The sequence below is a fragment of the Podospora anserina genome, chromosome 3 (assembly GCF_000226545.1).
Source record: "Podospora anserina S mat+ genomic DNA chromosome 3, supercontig 2".
Taxonomy (NCBI): domain Eukaryota; kingdom Fungi; phylum Ascomycota; class Sordariomycetes; order Sordariales; family Podosporaceae; genus Podospora; species Podospora anserina.
The window spans coordinates 2983468-3010558 of NW_001914856.1; the positions used below are offsets into that span (position 1 = coordinate 2983468).

Here is a 27091-nt window from a genome sequence, read left to right on the forward strand (position 1 = left end):
AAGGGCTGTGGCCGGGAGAGAACCGTTGTGGGAAGGGTAACTCACAGGTGTTAGTCACAGTGATTGTGCCACTGCTTTAATGTGCACGTTGTGGACATGAAAAATAGAGATTGGTGCCATGGTGGTTTGAATGGAGACCTTGAAAGAAAACTACTTTGTAAGCCTTTCAAGATGGTTGACTCCCAACTTCATATTTAAATCTAAACATCCCTTTATATAAATACAATCGCCTAGAAAAATAGAACTCCGCAGGGTTATATCCATTAACCGGATGCCGCCGGCCTAGCGCGGAGTATGAAATTCTCGAATTCCCGAAAATCGATAACGACACATCGTTGCTGTCTGCCTTTTCCGCCGTGATCCAAGCATTTTTCAAGTTTGGTTCATCCCTTGCGAAATAGGCTCTGAATTGTTCATTGAAGATGCTTAGCAAGACCAACTGCGCTTCGGCGGCTGTGGTGTAGGCCCAGTCATCTGATGATATTGTGCCCTTGAGCCCGGTAATCCCCATTGCATCTGCTCTCTGTAGGTTGATATTGCTTTCGCCCTGATCAGGAGGGCTCGGACGCACGACTTCATTGTTCCTCATCTTGACTAGCTAATCACGAGAATCAGGGGCAAGGGGGGAACAACGCCTGATGAGGATAAACCGTTCTGGCAAGGTAAGTAACCTGTCTGTTCTATGTGCGCCGAATCTGCGCTGACATGTCATAGTTCTGATCTACGAAAAAGAGTCAGAGTGTACTGTACATGGAGACACACGATACAGAATGATCTGGGGCCATGAGTTTAAAACATGCTACACTTCGGCGTGACAAGGGCTGTAATATCAGAGCTTGGAACTCATGGTTCAATTCAGGCTAATAATCTTCAATGGCCTCGAAGAGCGTGATACTGAAAGAAGAAGAAGAAAAATACAGTCTTGGTGATCTTGAGCGCGTATTTTATCCTCCCTCGCATGGCCCGTGCCCTTGTTGGCCTCAGGCCTTTGCCAAGTCCTCCAATATCCTACTGGGCCAGTGAGATTCCTTTGATACCCGCCATGCCTCTGATTGTCTGCCTCACTTTCGACGAGAGGCTCACGACTTGCAGTTACCCCTCCTTACGGTGGTATCGTCAATGTTGTTGGTCGTGGTCGCAGGTGGTTGGCTTTTGCCGTGTGACATTCGGGGATGATATGCCCGGCACAGGATGCGACGAGTTCCGAGGCAACGACAAGAAAGCCGGGTGTACGGGAGAGAACCTGGTGCCACGATCTCTCCGTGTCCCGAACGAAGCCTTGTGCTACTTCTATTACGAGCCTAGATGTTTGGGGTCATTTGCCTCATACGTGCCCGATCACTCGTGCATGTCGGGCGAGAACTGGCCCGGAGCTGGCGAACAGGTAAAATCATTCAAATGTGTAAGTGTACCCCCAAGGCTCCTTGCTTACTTAGTTACTCCTCATTGACATTCTTTGATAGTGGGAAAAGGCACCCTCAGAAAAAACACCCTGATAAGCGCGTTGCTTTTGAGAAGGTGCATAGAGCCTTGCGTCAATGGCAAAGCGATTGGGATGAATATTAACTATATCAAGCACCTGATGGGACATGGGAGGAGATATAACATTACTAGTAGAATGTGAGAATTAGGGTTTAATCTATATGCTTTTGTTTCCCTTTTTGTCCTTTTCTCAAACATCTCTCTTGAAGCTAGATCCACTTTCGTGTCAATGGAGCCGTGCTGGTTTCTGTCGACGAGTCGCGCGATGTCGTGGAACCAGTGACTAAGTGACGGACAATTGAGGGCTTCCCATTGGCCAACCAAAAAATCAATGCTTGAGGCACAATATACCTTGAAAGATAGTAACAACGATAGTCAAAAGTACGTCAAATGATAGCGAAAGCGATTTCTATCATCGTTCAAGGCCCCTAAAATCCCGTTGTGCCCGCCGCTGTTACCTGATGAAGGCGTATTTCCTCTGGAGACCAACCCTCGCAACTGGGCAAGGCCGCTATGTGATGGTATATGTCATATTTGCCAGGCAGCCCAGGGGTATCAAACTTTGTAGCTACATATCTGTAATTGATCGGAGGTGCTTTGCGATGGGGTAAAGGCATTGGTAACCCATCACAGTCAGTCAGCCTTCATTCTTGACAGCACCAAACCACAAAGATCAAATGCGACGCAATACTCAAATTCAGATAGCTACAGAAAAATTTTTAAGACAAAGGAAGAAGAAAACTAACTGCCTTGAGCCCCTCCAGTTTTAGCGGAAGGAGAGCCGAAAAAACCCGAACCTGATGCCTGCCCCGGCTTCGTACTATTCATAGCACCACCACTTTGGTTATTACTGCTGCCAAATATTCCTCCGGAAGGAAACGCAGCAGTAGGGGCATTGGAGAATGACGAAGGAGCGGGAGCCTTGGCGACTGATGTAAAGGCATTTGTGCCGGAGGGAGCAGAGAATAAAGACGCTGAGTTCGGAGTTGATGGATTACCAAACACTGAAGAGCCCTTGGGGCCAAAAAGCGAAGAAGCCGTTGGTGCAGGATCACTCGTTCCGAATAGCCCACCAGTGCCGGGCGTGGCTGGTTTAGTGCTAAATACCCCGGACGTGGATGGTGTGGTGGTGAATAACCCACCAGACCTGGGGGCGGGTGTGTTCTTCATGTCCGCGAAGAGTGAGCGGGGAGCTGGGGCTGAAGTAGAAACAGGAGCGGAAGATCCCGAAACACGTGGTGTACCAGTGCTTGTCGAAGAAGAGGAAGGTGTGCGGCCGAGTGTAGTGGTTGACTGTCGGCTCCCAGCAGTTGCTGTTCTCTCGGTTTCGATGCTTGGTATCGGAGCTGGGCTCTGGCTAGGTCCCCGCCTCAAAACAAGGCCGGTCCCCCCAATTGCCATCCCGTTTCTGCTCGACGCAGAGAACGAAGGCAAGCCTCTTGGCTGGAACGCTCTGCACGCAGCATGTCCACTCTGGAGCTTGGTAAGTTGGACTTGCAGCTCTTCTCTCTCCTGCCTTACTGGACGTGATTCAGCGGCAACCTTTTCGACATCTTCATCTGTCATGTTAGGAACCATGTCAGGATCGAGGATGGTTGGGAGGTGGCGCAGAAGACAGTTTTCCAGTCCGAGGACCACAACATTGTCAATGAAGATGTCAAGTGACCTCTGTAAGACAGATCTCAGCGCAGTCCATTCCAAAGACCAAATATCTCCCGGGAAAACTCACGTCATAATAATTGGCCATGCTCTCAATGATTTTGTCTGTTCCAAAATCACTAGACGGGGTTGCCTCTGAAGCTGCTTCCAACACAGCTCTCGACACATGTTCATGGGTCAACCCTTCCAGATTTGGATACACCTTCTCAAGTTGACGGGCGGTTTGCTGAACTCGCCGCTCCCCCCCCCTCCGGCTTCGTGTGTTCTTGAGCAAGGGCATAGGATCGTACCCATTCATGTAGTGATACAGCAGTTCCTGAAGCTTGACACCTAGCAAAGACGCCTTTTCTTGAAAGAATGGGGCAACGTACTCTCTCAGGAGTGCCTGTGCCGTCTTGGGGTCTCTTCCGACGATATGATCTATGAGCTTCTCGGTAAAGCCCTGACAAATTTCCGTGATCAGTTTGATATGACGTTCGGCGATGTCCTCCCAAGGCTGTGATTGATCCCGGAAGAGACGGAGCGTCAATCGATCATTGGGTGAGCCCGGAAACTCGGTGCCCTGGTTCTCAGAGGCCATGGCTTCCAACTCGCCCTTGAGATTTGCGAGCGAAACGGTTGCTGGGTCTTCAAAAGGATAATGTTCAAGAAGCTGGTGAAGATGGGCTGCAAGCTCTGGCTCAGAACATTCATTTTCTTCGTTGTCAGATTCACCGTCATCAGAGTCCCTGTCCTGGTTATCGCCGTCCCAAAGAATCTTGCGTCGACTACCTTTGACCAACAAAACGTGTGCAAAGACTCTGTTGAGGTCCCTCACCAAGGCGCGCAACTTCTTGATTCGAGCATCGGTGTATTCGGTCGAGTCTGGATCAGGATACAAACCGCCAAAGAAATCGTCAAGGTAGTTGCCCCTAACTGCTTCGCCAGCAAGCTCACGGAAACGGGAACTGATCTTGGTGAGGTACGTTCTCATGGCCTGTGGTGTTGAACGTTGCTCGCCCAGTTCCTTGAGTCGACTTTGACGTTGCTTGATCAAGTGTTCAATGTCATCGATGAGCTCTGGAAGTTTGCGCTGAATGTGTGCCAAGAGAACCTGGCTGAGCTTGTCCCTGAGAGCCTCAATGCCCCTGTCCTGAGCCTTGATTGTTGCCCACACTCCGTTTCGAAAGAAGTTCTTCTCGGCCTCATCACGTTCGCCATCTGTTGACGTGGTCTCCATATGAGTTCGGTTGCGTAGCACATGCCAGCCGAGTGCCAGTTTGTGAGAGCCTTCCTTGTTCTCCGCCAGACGCAAGTATTGGCCTTCGTTGTGGGAGCCCTGGTCAACCTTATCGGGCTTGGTGATGATTCCCAGGGTTCGCCCTCGGGTAGGATCGTGTTTTTTCGCTTCATTCAAAACCTTTTGGGCAGCCAGCTCACTTTGGGCTGAGACAACGGCGAGGATGATGCTGTTCTTCTGGCGCATATACTTTTCTGCGAGCCGATCGACCACAGCAACACCGCCGGCCTCTTGGTTCTCTGTCTCATTATGATAGAAACCGGGGAGGTCGACAAGCGTCAACTGTGGAACAACAGGGCCGGAAATTTCCACCCGGAGGACTTGTTCTGAGAATGTACTTGATCCCGAGCCGACACCCATGACATCTTTGGCTTCCTCGATGATAGCAGGAAGTTCGTCGTTGTTGAGGCCGGTTCTGTCAAAGACATGATCGTCCACATCGCCAGCATCATTCTGGATCTGGACGTTGACTTTCGTCTGGGAGGCTTGGCGAAGCACCAACTCAGTTGCAAAGCGCGTGCAGAGTCCGTCTTTGATAGGAAAGCGGACACGAGAGATGGCCTCCAGGACGGAGCTTTTTCCGGATGATTGATCGCCAACAACGATGAGTTGAGGAAGTTGGACAAATTTTCCTAGGCCAAGTTTTCGAAGCTCGTCAATAGTGTCAAGAAGGGCGCGCTGCTCAGCGGCGAGCTGCTGCACTACTGCGAGATCTAGCTGAACAGCAGCCATGTTTGGAGTTGGTTAGGTGGTAGGCTTCTGGATACAGTTTTGGGGGAACCATGATGGATATTTGTATGGGTTGGCACAGTTCGACTGACCGCCCCGAAGAAGCTAACCGCCGACCTGGCCAGGGTACTCTGCCGCGGGCTCACTTGGCTTGGTTCAGCTGAGCATTTTTAGGAAGCTCAAAGGCGGGCAGTGGTCATGGAAGCGGTTGTGACTCTGGGGTTGATAACCCAAATTGGAGGCCTTGCCAAGATTTTGACGATGGTTGGACCAGTCAACAGCCAGGCACTCTGTGACCAAACGTGCAGAGGAATGGTTTGCGTGCAGATGGCCCACAAAATGTTGGCCAAGAATGACCTCCTTCCAGACCAGTCGAGCCAGCAACTGGCACACGTCAGTGGATCCAACGGCGACACGCTCCGCATACATGCTCGAAATCGACCCTGTTGTGTGTCTGCCACCGTCCCCATCTCTCCTTTCAAGCATCATCACCTTGTACCCCCATCCAAGATCATGTTCAGTCAGATCAGAGTAGCATGAACTCTCTTTCTGCCTGAAGCGCATGTTCATCCATCCAACCTGGTTGCAACTTGATGGTTCCAAGCTCCTATCATAGTACTTTCTGCGTTCAGCCTTCAAGGGTGGCTCAACAGCTCCATTCATGTCGTCATTGAGCCGCGCAAGGCGTTTGCATTCTGTCGTATCATGTCCCAGGCTCTGATACCAAAAACCCAACATCGATTTCGTATCCCTCTGCCAATACGTTCAATTTCCTGGCAATACCAGTTCCATATATATGACCAAGAGCCAACCCATGAGAACCAGGACCAGCTGGGCCCCACGGGTTGGCTGGTCATTTCTGAGAGGCGGCGAGTGTGAAGAGGTAGAGGACACCATAGCAGAAACCAGTCGAAATAGATGGTTGGCAGCCTGCGGTAGATATCAGTATTCAACTGCCGCTTGATCTGGCGTGCCACACCAGCAAAGGCGTTGTATACGTCTGCTTGCAGTGACAAGTCTCAGGTTAACCCTAACCCTCATCTCCCGGAAAGACAACAAACAGTCGAGGACTCAGTTGGAGTTTTTCGCAGACATGACAGAGCTTGTCGCCGGGCCGAGGCGTGACAGGGCCCGGGACAAGGAGCATCTCCCGGTTGGCGTGCGGGCCTGGGTCTTGGTCGGAATCCACGGTCATTTCACTGCGGCCTTCGGATGCTGAGTTGGCGAGTCTTCTGACCGTGCTAGAAGCTGGGCAAAAAGAAAATCCATCATGGTGAGGACGGAGGACGCGAGAAAGCGGGGCGTAAAGAAAGCAGTAAATAGAGAGAAGCTGGGGTTCGTGTTAAGGGAGCAGTGCTTGTTTCTGTCCACAAGTTGCTGAAACCAGTAACGGACAATTGAGGGCTTCCATTGGCCAACCAAAAAGTCAATGGTTGAGCCACAGCTAACCCTAGGGATCTTCCCAAACTTAACCACTTGGGCTTTAACCCTGACAAGCCACGATGTTCAATGTCAACCTGTCAGACCGGCCAAACCATCGCCCGTCAGTCACATAATGCGCCCTGCCAAGTCTCCCAACATCTGGAACCGAGTCCTGGTAATCTGCCTGCCGGCGTCAAAACAATATGGCGCAGCTGTTAAAAAGAGAGGCCTCGCCAAGACGGGATGGCAACATATAACATCTCTCATCGACAGTTCGACTGAGTGTGGAGGTCTTTGGCATACACTCCTGAGAACCTCCCCTAACTGACTCTTCTCCAAGCTAATACTCCAAGTCTTGCGGCATCCTTTTAATCATGGCAAAGCGATCCAAAACATCCTACTACAGTGTCGACCCCCCTTTCGTCTACGCTGCTAGCGCCATCGTCGAGGGCATCTTTACACTCTTTTTCCTGTGCACGTTTGGCTACAGCGCCTTGCGAATCTCCAAAATACGCCCAATATGGCATTATTACGCCACTACCATGTCCGCTTTGATCATGTAAATATTTCCCTTCACCGCTGACAATATTCAGGCAACTCACAATCAGTCATAATAGTGGCTACATTCTCCGCATAGCCTCCTTCTCCATTTACGCTTACTACAACACACCTGAAGTCTATCTCTCCTTTGAAGACCGCTACCTTTTAATGCTCCTATCAGCAAAACGACTCGAACCCGTCGCTCGTCTATTCCGACACGTGGGCGCAGCTCTTTGTAGTGTTTTGCTTGTGGAATTTGGTCAACGCTACAGTTGGCCATCAAACGAGAGGGCACTTATTATCCGGGCCGGAAGGGCAGCCATGTGGACGCTGGCAGGGGTGGCAACGGTGCTGGGCTTGACACATTGCATCATGGCGGAGAGAGAAATTAATCCTGACTTGACGGTTGTCGGACGCTTGGGAATGCCACGACTGGATGATGTGTTCAACGGCAGCAAGATAGCTTCTGTTGTAATCTCTGCAACACTACTCGTCCTTTTTGTCGGGGGGCTCACTATCCTGGGAATGGCAATGTACGCATCTTGTTCAAACCCATCGAAAGGAAGGAAGACCGGGCCAGTCATTCTCATAGAAGTAAGTATCAGTTCGTATGTCTTATTACAGCTGTGGGCCCTGGTGTTAATTATGTCCACCGCAGATCCCCAGCCTGCTCCTTCTTGCCTCTGTGATTTTGGTAATCGTGAGAGGTTGGAATATGGCCGAAGTCTCTCTACTTCTACACCCTTACCGTAGGGCTACCAGGGACATTGATTGGTGGTACTGGGCTGAACTTGCTCTAGATCGCTTTGGCACCTGGATGGTTCTTTTTGTTATTTATAGGGCTGGCAAAAAGGCCGGTGGCGGCTGACACCCGGCAAGATAAACAATGATAATAATGTACCAAGATATTTACCAGGTGACTAAGAATCTGAAACAAATGACCACCACCTCAATATCTCCTGCCAAGCCTTTAATCATTTGTCCTCGTCAGGGAACTCACAATCATCATCTGACACATGATCCTCTACCTCAACAAGGCCATCAAGGTCAGACAGTTGATCGTCTGCCTCGTCAAAATCGTCGTCCTCTTCCTTATCCTCCTCGCCACTCTCCTCGCCACCCTCCTCCTCCTCGCTCTCCTCGTCACCCTCCTCCTCCTCGCTCTCCTCATCGTTCTCCTCATCGCTCTCCTCATCGCTCTCCTCATCGCTCTCCTCATCATCATATGACTCCACAGGGGAGCCAATAATTTCAAACCCCTGGGCCCCAGTAACCTCATCATCAAGCTTCTCACACTTGGTCTGAAACTCAACGCATTGAACCAACAGCTCATCGTTCCTGGCGGCCAAGACATTATGACTGAACATCATATCCTCACACTCCTGTCGGCGTTTTCTGCAGTCGTCCTTCATATCTTCCAGTTCCTCAATAAGCCTCTTTTGTATATTCTCCAGCCCCTTGACAACCTTACTTTGCTTATGATGGTCACCGTGCAATCTCACGTGTAATACCAGCAGCTCCTTGTACGCCTGACGCCTCTTCAAATACGTTTCCTTTTGTTCGGCGTGGTCGTTTTGCAAGCTTTGCAGTTTCGCAAGGAAGAATAACTTTCGCGATTCTGCCTCAGTGGCGCGCCGGTCTTCCTCTTTCAACTGCTCCTTCATCTGCTGGACCTCCTCCTCAAGACTGTGATTGCGCTCGAGGGCCACGTTCAGCTCAGCGGATTGGGCATGGTAGCGGCTCTTCAGTGCGAGGTCAGACTCTTCCAAGTTCTGGTGCTTGTCTTGCAACTCGCCGTGTTCCTCCTTCATCTGGTTGTGCTTCTTCTTCCACTCGTCGCCCTGCTCCTGCAACATGATGCAGTTTTTGCAGAGAGAATCCACCGTCGCGGTCTCCCAGCGGAATTTCTTCTGGAGTTGTTCATTAGACTTCATGGACTCGTCATACTTCGTCTTCCACGACTCGCAATCCCTCCTGGACTGGTCATGCTCCTCCTTGGACTGAGCGCACTCCTCCTCCAACTTGGCGCAGTCCCTCCGCAAGTCACCGACCTTGAGTCTCTCCCAGGCGAGTTGCGTCTGAAGCAGGTCGGCATTATGCATGGCGTTCACGGCATCCCGATGGCGCGACAGCTGATGGCGCAACTGCAAGTCGGAGATCTCCCGCTGGTGAAGGGAGTTGATGGTCGAGATTTGCTCGTCGTAGTCCTTCTCAATGGCGGCAATCTGCTCGGCGTGTGTGGTGGAAGAGCAGGCAATTTTGTGCTGGCAGGCGGCCAGCTCCTGGGAGAGCTTCAACTGCCGCTCATGCAAATCGGTAATTTCGGAGGTCCGCTGTTGGAGCTTCCAATTCAGTGCTGCCCTCTGAGTAATGTACATTTTTCTGTTGATGTCGCTAGCCTCCTCCTCGGCAGCGAGGGCTTTGGTGAGCTCCTCAACCTCTTGACGTAGTTCCTGGAGATCGGGGGCCACCATCTGGACCAGCCCGGCCAGCCTCTGTTGGACCGCTTTGAATTGATCAGGCATCATGCAGGGACAGACTTGCTAATGCTGGTAGTAGGAGAGGGTGTGGATGAAGGGTGGAAAGGAAGAAGCGAGAGAAGTTTCCGAGGGCGAATTTTTAATCCAGAAATTCTTTTCCAAACTTTTGTGGCTTTCCAGTGTTCAAAACGCTATGTTGGGCGCTGGCAAAAAACTCAAACATCATGGTCTCCTCCACACAGTCACCTCCAACGGTGAAGCTTTCGCCACCGCAGGAACGGAACGCCAACATGCCACTGATCTGAACTCTGTTTTGTGCGATGGGGCACGGATTTTCTCTGATGGTGATGTCTGCGCAGATGGCAACTTGTTTTACAAAGAGAAAAATGATGAAGACGAAAAAGAGAGAAATAAGATGAGGTCGTGTGTCGACACTTAGTTACCTTACCTAGGTATCTGGGCGCGAGATGAAGCGTGGTGGTCGGTTTAAGGTTCGGCACGTGCCAGCCTCAAGGTAAGTATTGACTTGCGTTGCGCAGTGTCGGTTGATGTTATCGACAGCGTGACTCCTTCAGAAAAAGGGCAGCCCTCTTCACAATCATAATCATATTCATTGCCTACATCGCACTTACCTTGAGCAGAAGAGTTGAGGTTCGGAAGGTTCCACCCTGAAACATGTGTCCACGGTGGACATGTTGCGTCTGGGAAGGCGCGAGTTAGGTAACTCAGCCGAGCAACAAACATCATCAAGGCATTTGGAAGCAGGTGCATCTGGTGGCCGCGGATAGGTGTCGCGAGACAAGTCACAATGCAATCAGCGTAACCACAACAGGGAAGGTGACTACCACCTCCCAGTGTCCATAAGACATTGTCTTTTCGTCTCCATTCCAGTACTTGCTGTCTTCCATGCTTTCAGAACGAAACAATCAGTTCCCAATCTGCCATCATGCAATTCCCCAACAACGTCCTGGCTTTCGGTAGCCTCTTTGTCGCCGCTGGCTATGCTCAGGACACAGATACCTCCACCTCGGCAGTCGACACCACCCTCATAACCTCCGTCAGCATCGAGCTCTCCACCACAGGCACCACACTGTCCAGTGCCACGGATATCTACAGCGGCACTGTCACCGACGCCTTGGGCGATTCCACCGGCCTCATCAAACCTCGCCCCACCACCGAGGGCGGCGGCCCTCTCGACACAGTCTACGCCTGCGGAGACACCACCGTCATTGACCAGTTCAGCTACGGCTCTCCCCTAGTGAAGGACTGCTGGGACGTCTACAACGGTCTGGACGGGAAAACCGACCCTTGGTATGCCGTCCGTGTGTTTGCTCCCAGCCAGCTCCACGTCACAATTTGTGTCTCGCAAGCTGACAAACACGTACTTTCTTTCCAAACAGGATCCTGGATCACATGTGGGAGCAGCGTGCTTTTGCGTCGTCGGGTACCTGTGTCATCGGCGCCCAGATCGTTAGCCAGACCGACTATCCTTCGTATGTTGGCAGTGAGGACTTTCGCATCGCTATCAAGAAGTCGATTGAGCAGTTTGCCAAGAAGGATGACAAGAGCCAGGAGCTTGTCGGCACCAAGGGTTATATGCAATGCGGCACGTTTTTTCCGTGCTATTCCCTTGCCTGTCAGAGTATGGTATCTTGAGCTAACAACATGGTCTTTCGACTTGCAGAGCCCTGGCATGCCACGGTTGAGTGGGGTATCTACTACAACTAAGCGGCACCTCCAATCTCCCCGGTTGATTTGAATTGTTTGAGTCATGGTTATTGCCTTTGAGATTTGTACGGATATTTGGCCATGAGCTTATAGAGTTATTGTTGTCATATCCGAAGTGGGGCAATTTGAAAGATGGAAACCTCTTGAGAAACACCGTTATCGATACTTATGCTGATGCAAGTTGTGATGCTTTTTTGACTCCCCATATGCAACCGTCTATTTGACATCCCCAAACCTCTCCTGCAATGCCGCATGCAACTTGCCAAAAACCCCATCATGCCACCCCTCGGCCTGCTTCCACTCGTCCGCAGGCAACGTCCTCTCCATAAACCTCAGCCACCCCCCCACAATAAAATCGGCATGCGAAGCCCTGTCCCCAAGCAGAAAGGGCCCGTTTTCATTCCGTTTATACAACTCCGCCAGGCCCGTTAATGTCTGTTTCAGCGACTCCAACATATGCACCCTCTTCTCCCCATAAACCCCCATATCCTCCCACGATTTCGCCCCAAGCCGTCTCACAAATTCGTCTTTGATTCCTTGTTCAAACTCCTTATCCCACTTCATCCCCGACGCCATCAACGCCGTGTGCAGGGTGAACGCCCAATCAACATTCGTGTTAAACTTGGAATAGTCCTTGTGCTGAACATCCTCCCTCTTGCTCAGCGGAATCAAGACCTCCTCCGCGCCAGGACAGACATAATTCAGGTCGGGCTGCTCGGGAAACAAATCCCCGGACCCAGAGTCGGGGAACGTCTCCTGAAGGTAGAGCGCAATGTCGAATGAGTCGCCGACAATCGCGCCGGTTATGCTGTCTTTTAGCACCGGTAGAGTGTAGTAATCAGTCCCGTCGGCGAATTTCCGGCAGGCCGACGCCCCGAGCCCCTTGCGGACTTTGGTGATGTCGAGCATCTGCACCCATTCTGTCTTGTAGGGGATGCCTTTGAAGTTGAGGGCGTAGCGGGCCTTCCAGGGGTTGGGGGCCGCGGTGTTCTTTTCGCGGGGGACGGCAAAGGCGATGTCGTAGTAGATCAGGCGAGGGTCCGATGCCATGGTGTTTGCGTTGTTGTTTCCTGCTGTGTTGTCAACGGGAAAGCTCATGTGTTGCTTAGGGGTGTTGATTGCTCAAGTTATTATTCATGTTTCCCCCACATTCTCCTCGGATTTATTTATCGACTTCCTGTCTCGGGTGGGCATCCAATTTCGGTCTAAACAGATCAGGATGACTCAGCATGATATCATAACAATCAACACACGATATCCACCCCTTGGTCCAATCAACACCTCAAGCGTTGCGGGGGAAGCACCCGATCGGTTGCCAAGCCACGGGGCGATGCCTTGTCATACGAGGTACCATGCGGTTGGCAGCGAGCAGATATTCTTCCTCTTCACGAAATGAGAAGCGATCGATTTTCAGTTCTGCACAAGGCAGTAAAGTGCTGATTGGTGAGACATTATTTTGGTATTGAAACAACTCTACGCTGTACCCAACACCCCTTCATGATCCCGTCGTCGTAATACTTCAACTCTTCGCTGTGACCATCCTGCCTGATCGTATAACTACTTCGTATCCATGTCCAATGTATCAAAAATAAACTAGTCAACACCTCGCCATGCTTGTTCAATGGCAACAAAGTGTAGGGTCCTTCGTGGCAGTTGTTTGTCCCACGCTGTGAGTTGTTAACGAGTCTGCACATGGTGCGAGGTAGACGAACAACAACAAAAAAGAAGCAGGACTTACGCATCACGCGCACCGAGTGGCTCCCAGTGAAACATGAAGGACCCGAGATATGCCCCAAGAAAAATGCATATAATGATGTACCCATTGTAGTACATCGCCAACCTGTGGTCCCAAGTTCTTGTTAGCTCACCACCCAAAATACCCAACCAAGAGAAAGGTGGTATCAAACTCACAGCATGATGAAGTATCCCACCGCAAACTGTACCATGTGCAAGGCTGCCCTGACCGCTTGCTCCCAGATCTTCGGCCTGTACCCCTGCGTAACGTCGACATTGTGCTGCCCAGCCAATGCCTCACGATGTTTCTTGACCAGGTACCGGTCATACTCCTTCGTCAACCTCCTCAAGGCTTCCATCGTGATGGCGAGCAACAAAACGCCGACGCATGACCCACCAAACATTTGGTTTGAGGTGATTTTCCACGACGAGGAGATGAAGCAGGAGTCGATCGTGTTCCAGTTCCAGAGCATGCTAATTTTGCAACCGGTGCCGCCGCCGTGGCCATGGCCGCCGCCGGCTGCCGCAGCAGCAGCGGTCGAGGTTGTCGTGGCGATCACACTGGTGATGGTTGAGGTGGGTGTCATGTCGTGGTTGGCGTGGTCCATTTTGGGTGTGTGGATGCGGAATATTAACTGTTGTTTGTGTCTGAAGTGAGGCCGTAGCAAGATCGAAGCTGTAGCAAAACTGAGTCAAAATTGATCAGCAGATGGATTGGTGGTCAAAAGTTGAGCTGGATAAGGTTTTGTAGTAATTCTTTCAAGGGTGGGGTCCCCAGGGCAGGTCCAAATAAGGTTGAGAGGGAAGAACGCCTCTCGAGAAAGTGTACCAGGAAAGAAAGAGGCTGTTGGGGCGGGCAATCAGCGGCGGACAAGCACCACATTAATACCTTGTTTTAAACACAACAGGGTGGCGCTTTCGTGAGACGTGAAGTGTTCTTTTTTGGGTCAAAGAAACCATCAACTCCTGAAGCACTATCTGTTGTGGATGGAGAATGAGCATGTTGTGATAGGTGTATGCTGCAGCAAATATGATGATAACTGGTGAACATCATGGCCTCACCCTGGCTTGACCGAGATGGGGGGAGATGGGGTGGGCCCACACTGAGCACGTTTGAGCGAGTAGATGGCTCGTTAGACCCCTGTGGCCAACGGTTGTGATGTGAGCAGTACCAATGAATGCAGAACAACCGATGGGAGCTTGCATGGAACCATGGCGTTTTCGTGTTCTGGGTTTCTGGATAGCAGCTGCAATGTGGTGCCTTCTTGGCGGGTTGCACAACTTCACACGGAAGCATCGAATGAAGTTGATGATTTGCAGTCAGCGTCGTGGACTCCGGTCGGGACTCAGGAGATGGAAGTCGGAAGTCGGGAGCTGGTCACTTGGCAGGAGTGCTTGGGTAAGGACCCTGATGGCCGCCACGCCCTGCCAAGAGCAACTGATATCTCCACCGACCTCTATCTTGCTCAAAGCCACTCAGATGCATACGATCTTCTAGCTTGTGAATACGGCGCACCTGACAGCCCTGTTATCATCGAAACCCTGTGTCTGAGCTGGAGTTTGTTCGCCATTGGGTGCTTGGAACGAGATTGATGAGGCTACAGAAGCTTCCTCAACACCTCCTTATTCATGAGACAACACCGACAGCGAGGGGCTTTTCTCTTGGGTATTTCTATCCACTCGTACGACTCTCGATGACGGCGTGACTTCTCACAGCCTTCCATTTCAATGATGTTTTCGTAGCCTCGATGTGTCCTTTGATAGATGTTCGCATATCTCCTATTTAGCTCGCCATTGAGTGGTTCCCGGCCCGCCTCATTGGTAGCTACCACGCCGATGGAGTTCCACACGTTCTGCTCGTGCCATCGCAAAGGTAGCTGCTTCTCCGCAAAGGCCGGGATCGTTTGATTGTGTAGATGTGTCGCCCCGGCGACCGCATCTGCTGAATGAATCCAGTTAACCGAAGTAGAACGATCGGTGTTTGCTTGGTGGAGTTGTGTTATTATTTGGAGGACTCTACCTTTATAGGACAGGAAGTGTTTGACTTCCAACTGATTAGTGTCACTCAGGGAAGGCATCCCGGAATAGGATCCATGTTCGTCGACTGGGTTCAATCGGAAGAGAGCAGAGGCTTTTGGGTCGGAAGCATTGTGTTTCACACCAATATCAAATTGATCCTCCTCTCCCTCCTGGATTTTGATGAGATTACCCTGCGGGGAATCCTGATCCTCACCAAATCTTTGCAGGTACCCCGAGCTGATTTCGACAGCCATCGCCGTGCGTGGGTTGGTAGAAATGCATCGCAGCTGGGGCAGCCAAGCGACATACCCGTTACTGGCGACGGCAAGGTCGTTGGTCTCTATGCCAGCCGTAAAGTTCGCAGAGCTCGTAGAACTATAGCCGAAAACCTCGACGCCAGGTACTAGAGAAGCCATACAGGAGCATCGGAGTGAACCAAGTGTTACGCTCTCAGGAAGTCGGCGCAGATCCGCGATAGGCACAGGTAGATCAGTGCAATCTCGGAGTCCCTCGTGCCACACTACCCAGTACAGTAGATCCATACCAGCCTGACGGATAGATGTCCAGGTACCTGTGCGAAAGAACCTCACTTTTGGGAACTTGGAGCAGATCTACCCGTAGAGAGACTGGGGTGCGATATAGATGGCTGCCTCGATCGTGCTAGGCCCGGTGTGTTTGTGCTTTTCCTCTCCTGCGTCCACAGCCCTGCGTTGCTCGATGAAGTTCAAGATCCAACTCAGCTTCTCGAAGTAGGTTTGTATGAGGGGGTGGCCGGATTCAATCTTCTCCTTCTCAAGTCCCGGAAATCCGGTTTCGGTCCATGTTTTGATGTAGTCTGCAAGCTGTTCGGCGCCGCATGTTTCGTCGCCCGTCCATCCGTAACACTCCATGCATTCCATTACATTGGAAAGGTAACAATCCTGACAGATCTCCAAGTTTGCATTCCATTGGAGCTGAACCCGGGAACCCCCAGTTGACATAGATTATACCTCTCTCCACCGCTACCAACACAAGAGCTGTGGCGAGCTGGCCTACGTACGCCATCTTCTCATCGCTGAGGCCATACTGGGCGCTGATGACTTGTTTTGCGGCTTTTGCGTGGTTAGCGCTCGTTGCGATGGGCTTATCCGAACTTGCGACACCCGTTACAATCAAATTCGAAAGGGCTTTCCCTTCCCTCCACTCTTGTACCGCCCAAGCATTCCCTCTCTCACCGCCTGTCGGGATATTGATGAGTATCTTTGGTTGTGCCACTGCTATGACAGTCCGATCGCCCACGGTAAGTTGCACATCATCCCCATTGATCCAAAGAAAGGCTGAGGCAATGATGGTGCAATTCGATGACCCTTCCAACGTGACAAACTCAACCTCCTCATCCTGAATTGACCCGAAGACCAGAGAGAAGATACGCGCAAGCTCCTTTGAGTTTGGTGTTCCAAAAGCCCTTCTCATATCTTGAACATGCAAACCCGAGTTCCGCAGTATGATTACCACTGAATCGACGATATCGACAGGAATAAGTTGATCGCTGTAACCGGCGGTAGCCCCAATGGCATTTGTGAGTTGACTTCGAGAACATCGTAGCTCCGGGATTTTGGTGAGACCCTGGTGGACAAGCATGTCGTAGAATACATCATCGATCTCTGCGTCGGTCAGGAACGCCTTGAGGCTTGTTGCCAAAAGGAAGGAAGTGACATAACAGGGTGCGTGCTTTCGGATAAACTGAGAGATTCCTCCTGAGCTGACTCCAATGTTGACCAGAAAGCTACCTAGTCTCTCATTTTGGCCTCTGCTCGACAAAGCTTGCATTCCGTCACTGATCCTGTCAGGGTGAACAATGATACTCGACCCGAGTGCTTCGAGAGCGAGGACCGCCGAGCTTTGCAAGTCCTCTTGCTGCGACGCACGAAACAGGCCCCAAAAGAAGCCGGCTGTCTTGAAGAGTGTGTTGTCAATCGACCATTGTGTTTGTACGACGTCCGGATTTCCCGGCTCGGCCATGATGTGCAGCGCGTGTCCGTTAGCAAGGGAGATTTTCGATAAAATATGTGGCAAATGGCTACCTTAGCGAATATTTTGTTCTTGATCAGTCGGCTGAAGACGGGTCGGTTAGAAAAGCCAAGACCAAGAGAATACCTCTATCGTCTGGTTCTGCAGGGACAAACAGTGCCAGGGAAACCTAGCAGGGAGAACATGGTTCTGTTTTGTGGAAGGGTTTAACAATTGTTATCTAAATCTCCACCGCTGTTTTATTGAAATTGCACATGTCGGTGCAGGCCAAATGACCAATGGGTGAAAGACAAACCAGTTGGCAAATATCCAGGACGCTTGACATTGGTTCAAGACAGGCGTGGCTGCATGTGCGAGCTTTGGTCACCCAGCTCGGGCGAAAGTGACGTCTGCATGGGATGACTGGTGATGTTGCTGTTATTCGTTATCCCACGCGGAAGCGGTCAGAGGAGTAGATATACCCCCAAGACTGAGAAGGGCGGTGATCAATGCTGAGGCAATACCGACAAGGAAGAGTCCGGTGTGTAGTGATTGTATGGTTTGTGTCTTGAGAACCGGAAGGCAGTCCAAAATCGAACTGAGCATGGTAGCCGACCTGGGTAAGCGATCATAGAAGAGCACATTGATGACTTAACGAGGTGGCCCCTCTCAGTAGCTGGGCAACCGGCCTCGCCAGCTGCCAGCCCGCCCTGCAATGGCTGGGCCAACCAAGTACTTGAACAACGAGTGGGTCCACGGCCAGCACTCTAGGTTCAAGTGACAGCCTCACAGCTTCTTTTATTGCCTTAAGTTTGAGAGGGGTTAGTCTTTGGAGTCTTGCATCTCCCAGCCATGGTGTATGGCGGCCGGATCAGTGCTCAGGTGAGTGACTACTGGGGAATCCCTAGTGTTGTATGTTTTTGCTATCTTTTACTGTTTTCTTTTATGACATTTTATGAGGGACCTGACAAAGGGCCCGCCTTTTCACCAGACCCAAACCCGGTTGCTCTTAAGGTGGATTTTCCTATTTGTTTACTTTTGAACTGAACAACCAACAACCAATATTGTAATACCAATTGCCAACCAATTTCTGGCCTTTTGGCCCTCATTTTCGCGGCCAGTGACTTGCCTAGGCCACTAGCCCAACACATGTTGTCGGCCGCCTCAATATCTTGTCGCGGTGGGAAGTTCAAATACCTGCCTGGGAGCCTCAAACTCATGTGCATTTGCCCTGGTTTCCATTTCCAATCCCCCCATGTGTTTCTCCTGGTCTTTTGGAACATCATGTGGAGGTGGTGGCGTCTTTGATGCACGCATGAACCGGATGAAGAAATAGACTGCTATCCCAACTGCAATCATGGCTACTCCTATCGAGACACCAATTCCGATTTTGGCCCCGGTCGACAGGTCGGAGGATTGGATCGCGGGCTGTGGCTCGGAGGTGCTCGATGGTGTTGTACCCCCCGAAATTGTCGATACTGGACCACCTGGTTCAGTCACCGGTCGAAATATCGTTTGACCGGTTGGGGATGTGGAGGATGTGGTTGTCAGTGCGGCGAGAAGCGGGTTGGCGGTCTTCCACCAGTTGACGACTTCGCTGTCACTCTCCTGCCACATTATCGGTATTCCCTTGGCCAAGACCATCAGCCTCGTGCTCGCTATGATGTCGGACAAGGCCCCAACTGGCTCAGTGGTCACCCAGACGTTCGTCATGGTCGAGTGCCGTGGTATGGTTGAAGCGCAGTCCCTTGTGTTGGCCCAATTTGTTGACGCCCATGGCCTATCAGGAGTGAAACCTCTGTTTGCACGAGATGTGAGATGGATATTCAGAAGAAAGGACCAGATCTACACGCACGAGGGGCAGCACAGCCAAGCCGTCGTTCCTTTTGGAGCTAACGCCTTCTGCGAGTAGTCAGATGCTGTTGTTGGAAAATCGCTTTCCAGAGAAGCCACAGGTGCCCATCCGCTGGGACATATGCCGGGCGAATAGTAGTACACCGTATGCAGATCCAGTGACTGAGTGCCCGGTGGATAGCACTCAGTGGCCTCTTCCCAAAAGGCCGCGACGTAAAACCCCGCAATGCCACTTCCGATGAAGGAAGTTGTGGAGAGACATGTTGATGGCCCGGTGAAAACCGTCGTGACAGGACCGACGTTGTCCAGTGGCAAAGCCATTGACGCAGTGAGGAGTACCTAGCTGGCAGACCACAGGAAGATGTCACGAACGAGGAACGAGACAGAGGAAGTTCAAAACATTAAGGTCGATGCGGTTGGTTATTTAGCCGTCTGACCGACAGACAGTATAGCTATTAAACGATGTAGTATCGAAGTCTAATCCAGGGGTCAAAGGGGCCTGAAACCGAACCTGATTGGACTTTATGCAAGCTATCGGAGATATACATCAGCGCAGCCGGCCCGGCGGCTACTACCTGCAGCTCTTCCACTTGAAGTAAAATAACACCAGACGGGTACTTAGGCAGGTGGTTTATTTGACTATACCAATCTGCATCTTGATATCATTAGCTTGGCCATCATGGCAATGTGTTATAGACCACCTCATCAAGTTCCATGCCAATGAGCAAGCTTGCCGAGGTCGGTACCCATGTCACACAGATCGAACTTCTCGCGTGCGCTGTGTAGCGCCAACCACCCCTCCACCAGCAAACGGAGGCATATGGCTAGACCTGGTGATGCATTTCACATTTCGGATGGTCCATTCGACTACACAAGTGGTATCATGATTTGACGCTCGAAACAGACTTTGTTTGCCGGTGTGTCTCATTTTCGAACTCCTCCGATATGTAGAGCCAGGAGCCAGCAGGCTCCTACACTAAAAGGCAGGCAAGATATCACTGTGTCTGGGGAGGGGCATCAACCAACTCATCACCACATCCTTCAACACATCAACGAATCAAGTACCAACACAAACAAATGGCACCTATCATATACTCACCATGGCCGACCAAGATAAGGGCAAAGCCGACTCCAACAAACTCGCTGTTCCAAAAGGTGGCAACGGTGGAGGCGGCGGTGGTGACAACGGCGATGGCAATGGCGATGGCGGCGGTTCGAGCGCTAACTCTACCTACTCTGGCTCCACTTTAGTTGGATCCGATACCTCTGGAGGCTCTGACATATCGGGAGAGACCCTCTCCGGACAGTAACCGGGAATGGAGCTGACTGGGCATCTTCGTACCTCGCGTAAGTGACTATGGCCGAATTAAAGGTGCTCTAGATTGATCTAACCGGTCGTTCTGCAGATGAAGGGCTGGAACCAAATATGGAGGATCTCTTTAAAATGGTTTCGGACGTGATTGATGGTGGCTGGTAAGGGGATCGCAGAAAGGAGGAGTCTGTGGAAACTAAGAAATAGACCTGCCTAGAATTAGCACGACAAAATCCACCTTATGAACCTCAATTTCGATTTGTACTGTTTATTCGTGACACTTAACATGTACACAGTTAGACACTGTCGTTCTCAATCCTTCTGTAGGCCTCCGTCACTGTTCTGCCAGTTTCCTTTTCAAACCCTTCAGTTGTCATGAAGTTGTGGGGCGATAAGTGGGGAATGGTGGAGGACGGTGTTTTATAGGCTTTGCTGAGCTTTGGAGGATGATTCTTCTTTTTCAACAATACAACGCTTTCCTCCTCGATTTTGATGATATATTGCCTGGTCATTTGAGCCCACGCCAACGGACCACAAAGTCTTTCGCGTCTTCGAGAGACCCGAGTGCCGCCTTCCTGCCCTGCTCGAACACTTCTTGCTCATATCGGCCAATCGCATTTCTGAGGATAAGCTTTGAGCTCTTGACATCAATGGACACCAAAAGCAGGTTGTCGACATCTGCCAGAGCTTGGTTGAGGCCTTGACCTGGAGCTATGTACGGTCAGCTTTCCAAGTCCGAAAACAGTAAGCCGTGAAGTAGAACGTACCAGGAAGCAAGGCAAGGCATGAGCCGCATCTCCCGCCAGTGTTACCCCCCCTCTCCTGCCATCCCATGGGACCGTGACCCAATACTTAAGTTGTGACACAAAAAAAGTCGCGTCATTCGGCATTTGATCGATTGCCGAGCGGAACAGCTCAGCGAAGTTTGCTTCGGCAGCGCGTTTCTTGACCAGGACACGTGCCTCCTCTCACCCACGATGGGAACCTTGATGGGCTGGGGTTGGGTCCACATCAATGCCGTGTGGAAAAGTCCAAGTTGATGGACCATTCGGATTGAGAACTTCTTGGACTGCGTTTCGTGTTAGTGCACACCCCAATTTGTGAACAACAGGGAAAGAACGAAGCAGCACTAACAAACGTCTTCCCTGGCATCGTAGCCACAAAACACACCTTCGACTATTCCCTCAAATTTTCAGCCAACTTTACGTCCCCATATCTCACCAAGCCATTTGCAATCGCAATGGTAGACATCACTCCTTCCATCAAACAACCACCTCCTCACAAAGCTGCTCGCCCCACTTCGGCACCAATCACCACATCCACCTCTTCAGCTCTCCCCATCACGCCCAACAAATAGCCCCACTGGCCTATCCTCCCCCACCGCCTCCAAGTCCCTAATCTCAACACCCCATCGTACATCCAACCCTCGTGAACACAACTTCCTCATTCTCGTCCTCGACATCCGCCTACAGTCAGGAGCCGGGATCTTCGCCATCAACTCCCCTGTATTGCCGTTGTAAAACGGAATCTCTTCCACAGGTTTGTCATATGGGTAAGTCGAATCGCCGTACGCGGTGTGGATGCCTGAGTGGAGGTTCCCAGGCAGCATGCGAGTTATCACGGGCCAGGCCCAGTGCAGGATCATAGTCCATTCACGGGCATATGTGGTGTGTTCGGGGTGTTTTTCAAGTCGTATTGCAGAAACCCCAAACGACGCGCCTTACGGAAGGGTTCGGCAATAATTGCTAAAAGTATATGATATCGAGATTCTGCTAAAATATGGCCAACAATGTGCCAGGACGATTTGTTCACAGTCACTCCCAGGCACATGTGGGTCACCTTGTATTTCTAATCGGTGCCTCGGGAGTTAACCCGTCTAGTAGAAGACAGTATTCCACACAGCCATCGTTGAGCACCATTCAAGGTATCTCATCACAACCCGGCATGGGCGAGAAGACACCGCAGGGAACAAAATGCAAGCCGACTTGGGCAAACGTGTAAAAGCAAGTGTGAAGACTGATGTGAACAGGGAAAAGATCGAGAACATCAAAACACCGGAAAGCCGTATAGCTGCGAGAATAGTCCCAGTAGCCGACTCCGACGGTAATCTCCTCCTGCACGTAGTCTCGGGCAGCAATATGGACCCTGCAACAGTAGTTTCGGTGTGGTCGGTGGCCTCCGTGTTTGATGTGCCCCAGTCTGCCCGTCCATTTCCAGCCAAGAGGATCGAACTGGCGCTGGCCCTACACCAACTGCAACAACTGAGCGTCTTCTCACCGAAACCTAGTAAGGACACTTCCCACAGTACCCGCACTCGTCTGCCGAACAAGCTGTGTAATCGGGCAGCTCCTCCTCATAGTCGTAGCCGTACAGGTTGTCGTGGCTGTACCGATGATCTTCATCGCTGTCGTCCTCGTTGACATCAGTCTCGGGGTCAAAAGAGTCATGATCAGATCCCTGAGTTTCAGGCTCGCCAACCCCATCATCACTCTCATCTGTCAAGGCCCCACCCTGCAACCCCCACCGAGCCTTGACTGCATCAGAAAGCGCATCGTTCACATCCGCAAGCCGCTCACGTACTTCTAGCCCGCCAATTCCCGCATACCTCAGCTCCATCTTCTGGTCAGGCATGTCGGAGACAACCTCGATGATCATATCAATGAGACTCTTGAGCTGTGCAAGCTCAGCCTGGTGATCCAACTCCCAACGTTGGACATCCTCCCTGACGTCCTTGATCTGAATATCCGCCTTTTTAAACAGCCCCTGGGTGTGAAAGGCGAGAATGAACGTGGGGGTTTGGGAGACCCATAGACGGGGCAGTTCCTCGGCAAGATGATCCTTCTTGTCCTTGGTGTAGATGCTACGGGTCTTGAGATCAAAGACTTGAGCTTGCGGGATAAGCTCACCGCCGAATTTGACATTGATGGTGGACTCGGCTAATGTAGCAGTGGTCTGGGATGCAAGTCCCATGTCAGCTTCAGAGAGTAAATCCGCAAGAGATGTCTGATCCTTGACGGTTGTGGACGAGGTGCTATTGACCGAGGAAGGGCCTTGAGCATGGGGCTTGATGTATCCATCTGCTTCGAAACGAACTAGGATGCGATGACCACCGAAGGTATATCGAACGATGCGTTGGTGCGAGGCCGACCCCTTGACATCAGGCTCCCAGATGGTATTAGCCTCGGGAAAGCTGTGACCATATCCACGGACTCCGGGAATGATCTCGGTGGGTGTGTTCTCACGTCTCGTGAAGAAGACGGTATTGTGGATTTTTTCAACGAGGATTCGGAACGGCTTGTCTTGCCGGCGAACAAAGCGAAGGAGGTTGCCCAAGGTGCTTCCACAAGCCACGATATCAACCTCGGGAGAGATGTTGTTGTCCGCCTCCATGGCAGCGATAACACACGGCTCCAATGGGTGCTTCGGGAATCGGGCGGCGTTTTTGTCTCGGAAGTAAGTCCCATTGTCTTCGTTGAGACGCGACGGAGATGCAACTGGAGCCCACAAAGGTGGCTTGCCTATCGTCAAGAACAAGCATTCTGTCAGCAACATCTCTGATGCACGGATAACGGCAGATTTACCAGGCACAAGGATCGTTGGTGCGGCTTCCTTCCCCTCAAGCCAGTTGTATGATGTGATGAGTCTGCAGTCGCGGATCGAAGGTGAGGCGATCTTGCTGTTGAGATTCATATCGAGATCAGATATCTCGATGGTTTGAACCAGGTTCCCCAATGGCGGAGGAGGAGATGCCTGGGCCTTCGAAGCGTCATCATACTTCCGGTTAGTGTAGCGGCTGCGAGATTTGTACCAAGTCGAAGTCATGGTATGGTGTTGGGCAATGGTGAAGATATGGGAAGAAGCGATGCAGCAGAGGGATCAGAATGAACGACGTATTAGTTGAATTTCAATGCAGGAAGGATGCCGAGGACAGAGTATAAATGTTGGCTCTCGCTAGTTGACCGGCGACTCGATGCCGTTGCGTTTGCACCTGGGGTGCAGTGCATACCCGTGTTGACTCACACCCCTTTATTTTTCACAGCGGCCCTTGCCACAAAATAATTGAGACTCTAAAGCAGGTTAAAATGCCTTGAAGGATGGTCCACAGGTCTTTACAGATAGTCAATAGGCCTTAAAACATAGTTTATAGGCCTTTGAGGATAGTTAATAGGCTTTAGAAGATCATTCAAAGGCCTATGGATTTACTTTCGAGGTATAGTTTATAGTATAACATGGGTTAACTTACTTTTGAGTGTCAACTATTTTGTGGTGAGGGTGCTAGGTTCGGCGTGATGAGAGGAAAGGAGCTGGGCTGCAACGTGGGGGAAGTACACCCAGACTATCAGTTCGAGCGAAATCCAATGCTGATTCTGGAAGACATACTGCCAAAAATTGAGGAAGATTTCTCTTCCCCTTTTTTACATTGACTCCCCCCTATCTTCCAATGGCCTCAGGCGCATAAGCGCCAACGGAAAATAAAACTTGAAAATAAGAACGGGGCGGCAAAAATAAATTTCGGGATTCTAGTGCCAATAAGGTATATATAGAGAATACATTCCCAAAATGCATGATAGTCAACTGCCCAATTCTACTCTTTTGACTGGATAAATACTAACTTTGCCAGCCCGTTTTCATAATCGTGCTATGCTGCTTTAGTTGAAGATTCGGCTGGATTTATTGATCCCTGCGGCACAGCGGAACCCCTTAGCCTAGCCTCACCGCGTATTAGACAAATATAAGGTTATTTATTCCTTCGAGCTTAGCTATAGATCCTAGATCCCAGATTCTAGATTCCTAAGGATATAGATTCCACTATTATATAATAAAGTAATTTATACTACTAAACTAAATTAATTAGTAGTTAACTTTACATAAAGAGCTATAAACTTTTATTATATCGTTAGTTCCGTGTTTCTAATATAAACGTATTTATTAATAAATAACAAAACTTAACAAATTACTAGATTATAGCTCTCTCTTTAATTCGAACCTTTATCTCTCTAAACTTACCGACTCCTTTTGCGTTTAATAAAGACGGTAATACTTATTACGTAATAACGAAGAGCCTATACCTAAAAACACTACTAGGGGAATACTAATAAGATTTTGTACGGACTAATTATATCCCTACGGTAATTAAATACCTTAATTAAAGAGCGACCTCGGTTTAATATTAATCCACTAGTTCCAAATCTCTATAGTAAGCTAGCCGGAACGTATAGTAACGCTACGCCTCCTTCGAACTACTATTAAGGCTAATTACTATTACTATAAGCTTATTTTACGTTATTAACTTATCTATCGTTTTAAAAAAAACTATAAACTATAATATTACTACTTAAACGGAGAAATATATATTGTTTTTACAGGATTAAAAATATAAGAAATATTTATTATATAAATATACTTAGTCCCTTACACCCCTTTAATAGTAAACGAAAAAAAAAATAAAAGAAAGAAAGAAGGCGAAGGTTAAAATATTAAATATTTCGAGAAAATAAGAATATTATAATACGTCTTGAGTAACAGCTAAAAACTATTTTACGCCCTTCCACCGTAAAAGTATATATATAGTATTTTAGTAGTAACTATAATACGTTTTTATTATTATAAGTAATTTAGCGTTTATTTTCTTTTAAACTATATAAATAATATACCGGACTACTTAGCTGATTTAGACTTTCTATAGTAGCCGTGGCTATTTAGATACGCCCGATATTCGTATTAATATAAGCGTTAGTATAATCGAACGATAGATAGGTAGTAACTAAATTAATATTTATCGTCTGTGTGCAGGATCCCGATACCGTATCCCAGATCTTGATGGTATTATCGTGCGAGCCCGATGCCACGCGCTAGCCGTCCGGCGAGAACGCGACCGACCAGACCGAGCCGCCATGGCCCTCTAACGTCTGTGTGCAGGATCCCGATGCCGTATCCCAGATCTTGATGGTCCTGTCGTCCGAGCCCGATGCCACGCGCTGGCCGTCCGGCGAAAACGCGACCGACAAGACCGAGCCGCCATGGCCCTCTAACGTCTGTGTGGAGGATCCCGATGCCGTATCCCAGATCTTGATGGTATTATCGTGCGAGCCCGATGCCACGCGCTGGCCGTCCGGCGAGAACGCGACCGACAAGACCAAGCTGCCATGGCCCTCTAACGTCTGTGTGGAGGATCCCGATGCCGTATCCCAGATCTTGATGGTGTTGTCGTGCGAGCCCGATGCCACGCGCTGGCCGTCCGGCGAGAACGCGACCGACCAGACCAAGTCGCCATGGCCCTCTAACGTCTGTGTGCAGGATCCCGATGCCGTATCCCAGATCTTGATGGTCCTGTCGCTCGAGCCCGATGCCACGCGCTGGCCGTCCGGCGAAAACGCGACCGACAAGACCGAGCCGCCATGGCCCTCTAACGTCTGTGTGGAGGATCCCGATGCCGTATCCCAGATCTTGATGGTATTATCGTGCGAGCCCGATGCCACGCGCTGGCCGTCCGGCGAGAACGCGACCGACAAGACCAAGCTACCATAGCCCTCTAACGTCTATATGTAGGTATTCTATTATATTTTTATAACTAGTCCCGTACTAAGCTATCCAGGCTTTTCTTCCTTAAAGATTTTCTTTACTAAGCTATTAGTTAGTATAAATATAAGGGTTAATATATATATTTAAAGAGGGGCTTACTCTATTATTTATCTATAGGCTAAAGTAAACGGGTATATATCGCGAATAAAGCTTATTAACTACCCCCGATTTTCGTATTTCTATAATAATTTTAATTTAGTTTTTTAGTATTTAATAATTCGGTACTTACTAGTAGGCCCTCGAGCCGCCCTATAAGCCAAGGTTTTCATCGGATGAGTCGGA

At 50.2% G+C, this 27091-nt stretch overlaps 8 protein-coding genes across 8 annotated transcripts, besides 1 other annotated feature; 1 reads left to right on the plus strand and 7 right to left on the minus strand.

The window, feature by feature from the left end:
* Positions 1-2223: 2223 nt before the first annotated feature.
* On the minus strand, positions 2224-5152 carry PODANS_3_10470 (uncharacterized protein; the record flags this gene model as incomplete). The annotated part of the gene is made up of 2 exons (XM_001909821.1): positions 2224-3150; positions 3212-5152. 2 exons carry the CDS (start codon positions 5150-5152, stop codon positions 2224-2226), a joined length of 2868 nt encoding a protein of 955 aa, XP_001909856.1.
* Positions 5153-8085: 2933 nt separating this feature from the next.
* On the minus strand, positions 8086-9639 carry PODANS_3_10460 (uncharacterized protein; the record flags this gene model as incomplete). Its single annotated transcript, XM_001909822.1, has 1 exon — positions 8086-9639. One exon carries the CDS (start codon positions 9637-9639, stop codon positions 8086-8088), a length of 1554 nt encoding a protein of 517 aa, XP_001909857.1.
* Positions 9640-10537: 898 nt separating this feature from the next.
* PODANS_3_10455 (uncharacterized protein) lies at positions 10538-11247 on the plus strand (the record flags this gene model as incomplete). The annotated part of the gene is made up of 2 exons (XM_001909823.1): positions 10538-10902; positions 10992-11247. 2 exons carry the CDS (start codon positions 10538-10540, stop codon positions 11245-11247), a joined length of 621 nt encoding a protein of 206 aa, XP_001909858.1.
* Positions 11248-11535: 288 nt separating this feature from the next.
* Positions 11536-12417, minus strand: PODANS_3_10450 (uncharacterized protein; the record flags this gene model as incomplete). The annotated part of the gene is made up of 1 exon (XM_001909824.1): positions 11536-12417. One exon carries the CDS (start codon positions 12415-12417, stop codon positions 11536-11538), a length of 882 nt encoding a protein of 293 aa, XP_001909859.1.
* A 353-nt stretch (positions 12418-12770) lies between these two features.
* Positions 12771-13661, minus strand: PODANS_3_10440 (uncharacterized protein; the record flags this gene model as incomplete). Its single annotated transcript, XM_001909825.1, has 3 exons — positions 12771-12987; positions 13058-13159; positions 13231-13661. The coding sequence occupies 3 exons, from the start codon at positions 13659-13661 to the stop codon at positions 12771-12773; spliced, it is 750 nt and encodes a 249-aa protein (XP_001909860.1).
* A 2203-nt stretch (positions 13662-15864) lies between these two features.
* On the minus strand, positions 15865-17073 carry PODANS_3_10430 (uncharacterized protein; the record flags this gene model as incomplete). Its single annotated transcript, XM_001909826.1, has 1 exon — positions 15865-17073. The coding sequence occupies one exon, from the start codon at positions 17071-17073 to the stop codon at positions 15865-15867; it is 1209 nt and encodes a 402-aa protein (XP_001909861.1).
* An 865-nt stretch (positions 17074-17938) lies between these two features.
* Positions 17939-18092: a sequence feature (rRNA 5S pseudogene?).
* Positions 18093-22510: 4418 nt separating this feature from the next.
* PODANS_3_10420 (uncharacterized protein) lies at positions 22511-24049 on the minus strand (the record flags this gene model as incomplete). Its single annotated transcript, XM_001909827.1, has 1 exon — positions 22511-24049. One exon carries the CDS (start codon positions 24047-24049, stop codon positions 22511-22513), a length of 1539 nt encoding a protein of 512 aa, XP_001909862.1.
* Positions 24050-26079: 2030 nt separating this feature from the next.
* Positions 26080-26766, minus strand: PODANS_3_10410 (uncharacterized protein; the record flags this gene model as incomplete). The annotated part of the gene is made up of 1 exon (XM_001909828.1): positions 26080-26766. A coding segment is annotated over one exon (687 nt), but the record flags the coding sequence as incomplete, so codon positions are not given.
* Between the last annotated feature and the right edge of the window lie 325 nt (positions 26767-27091).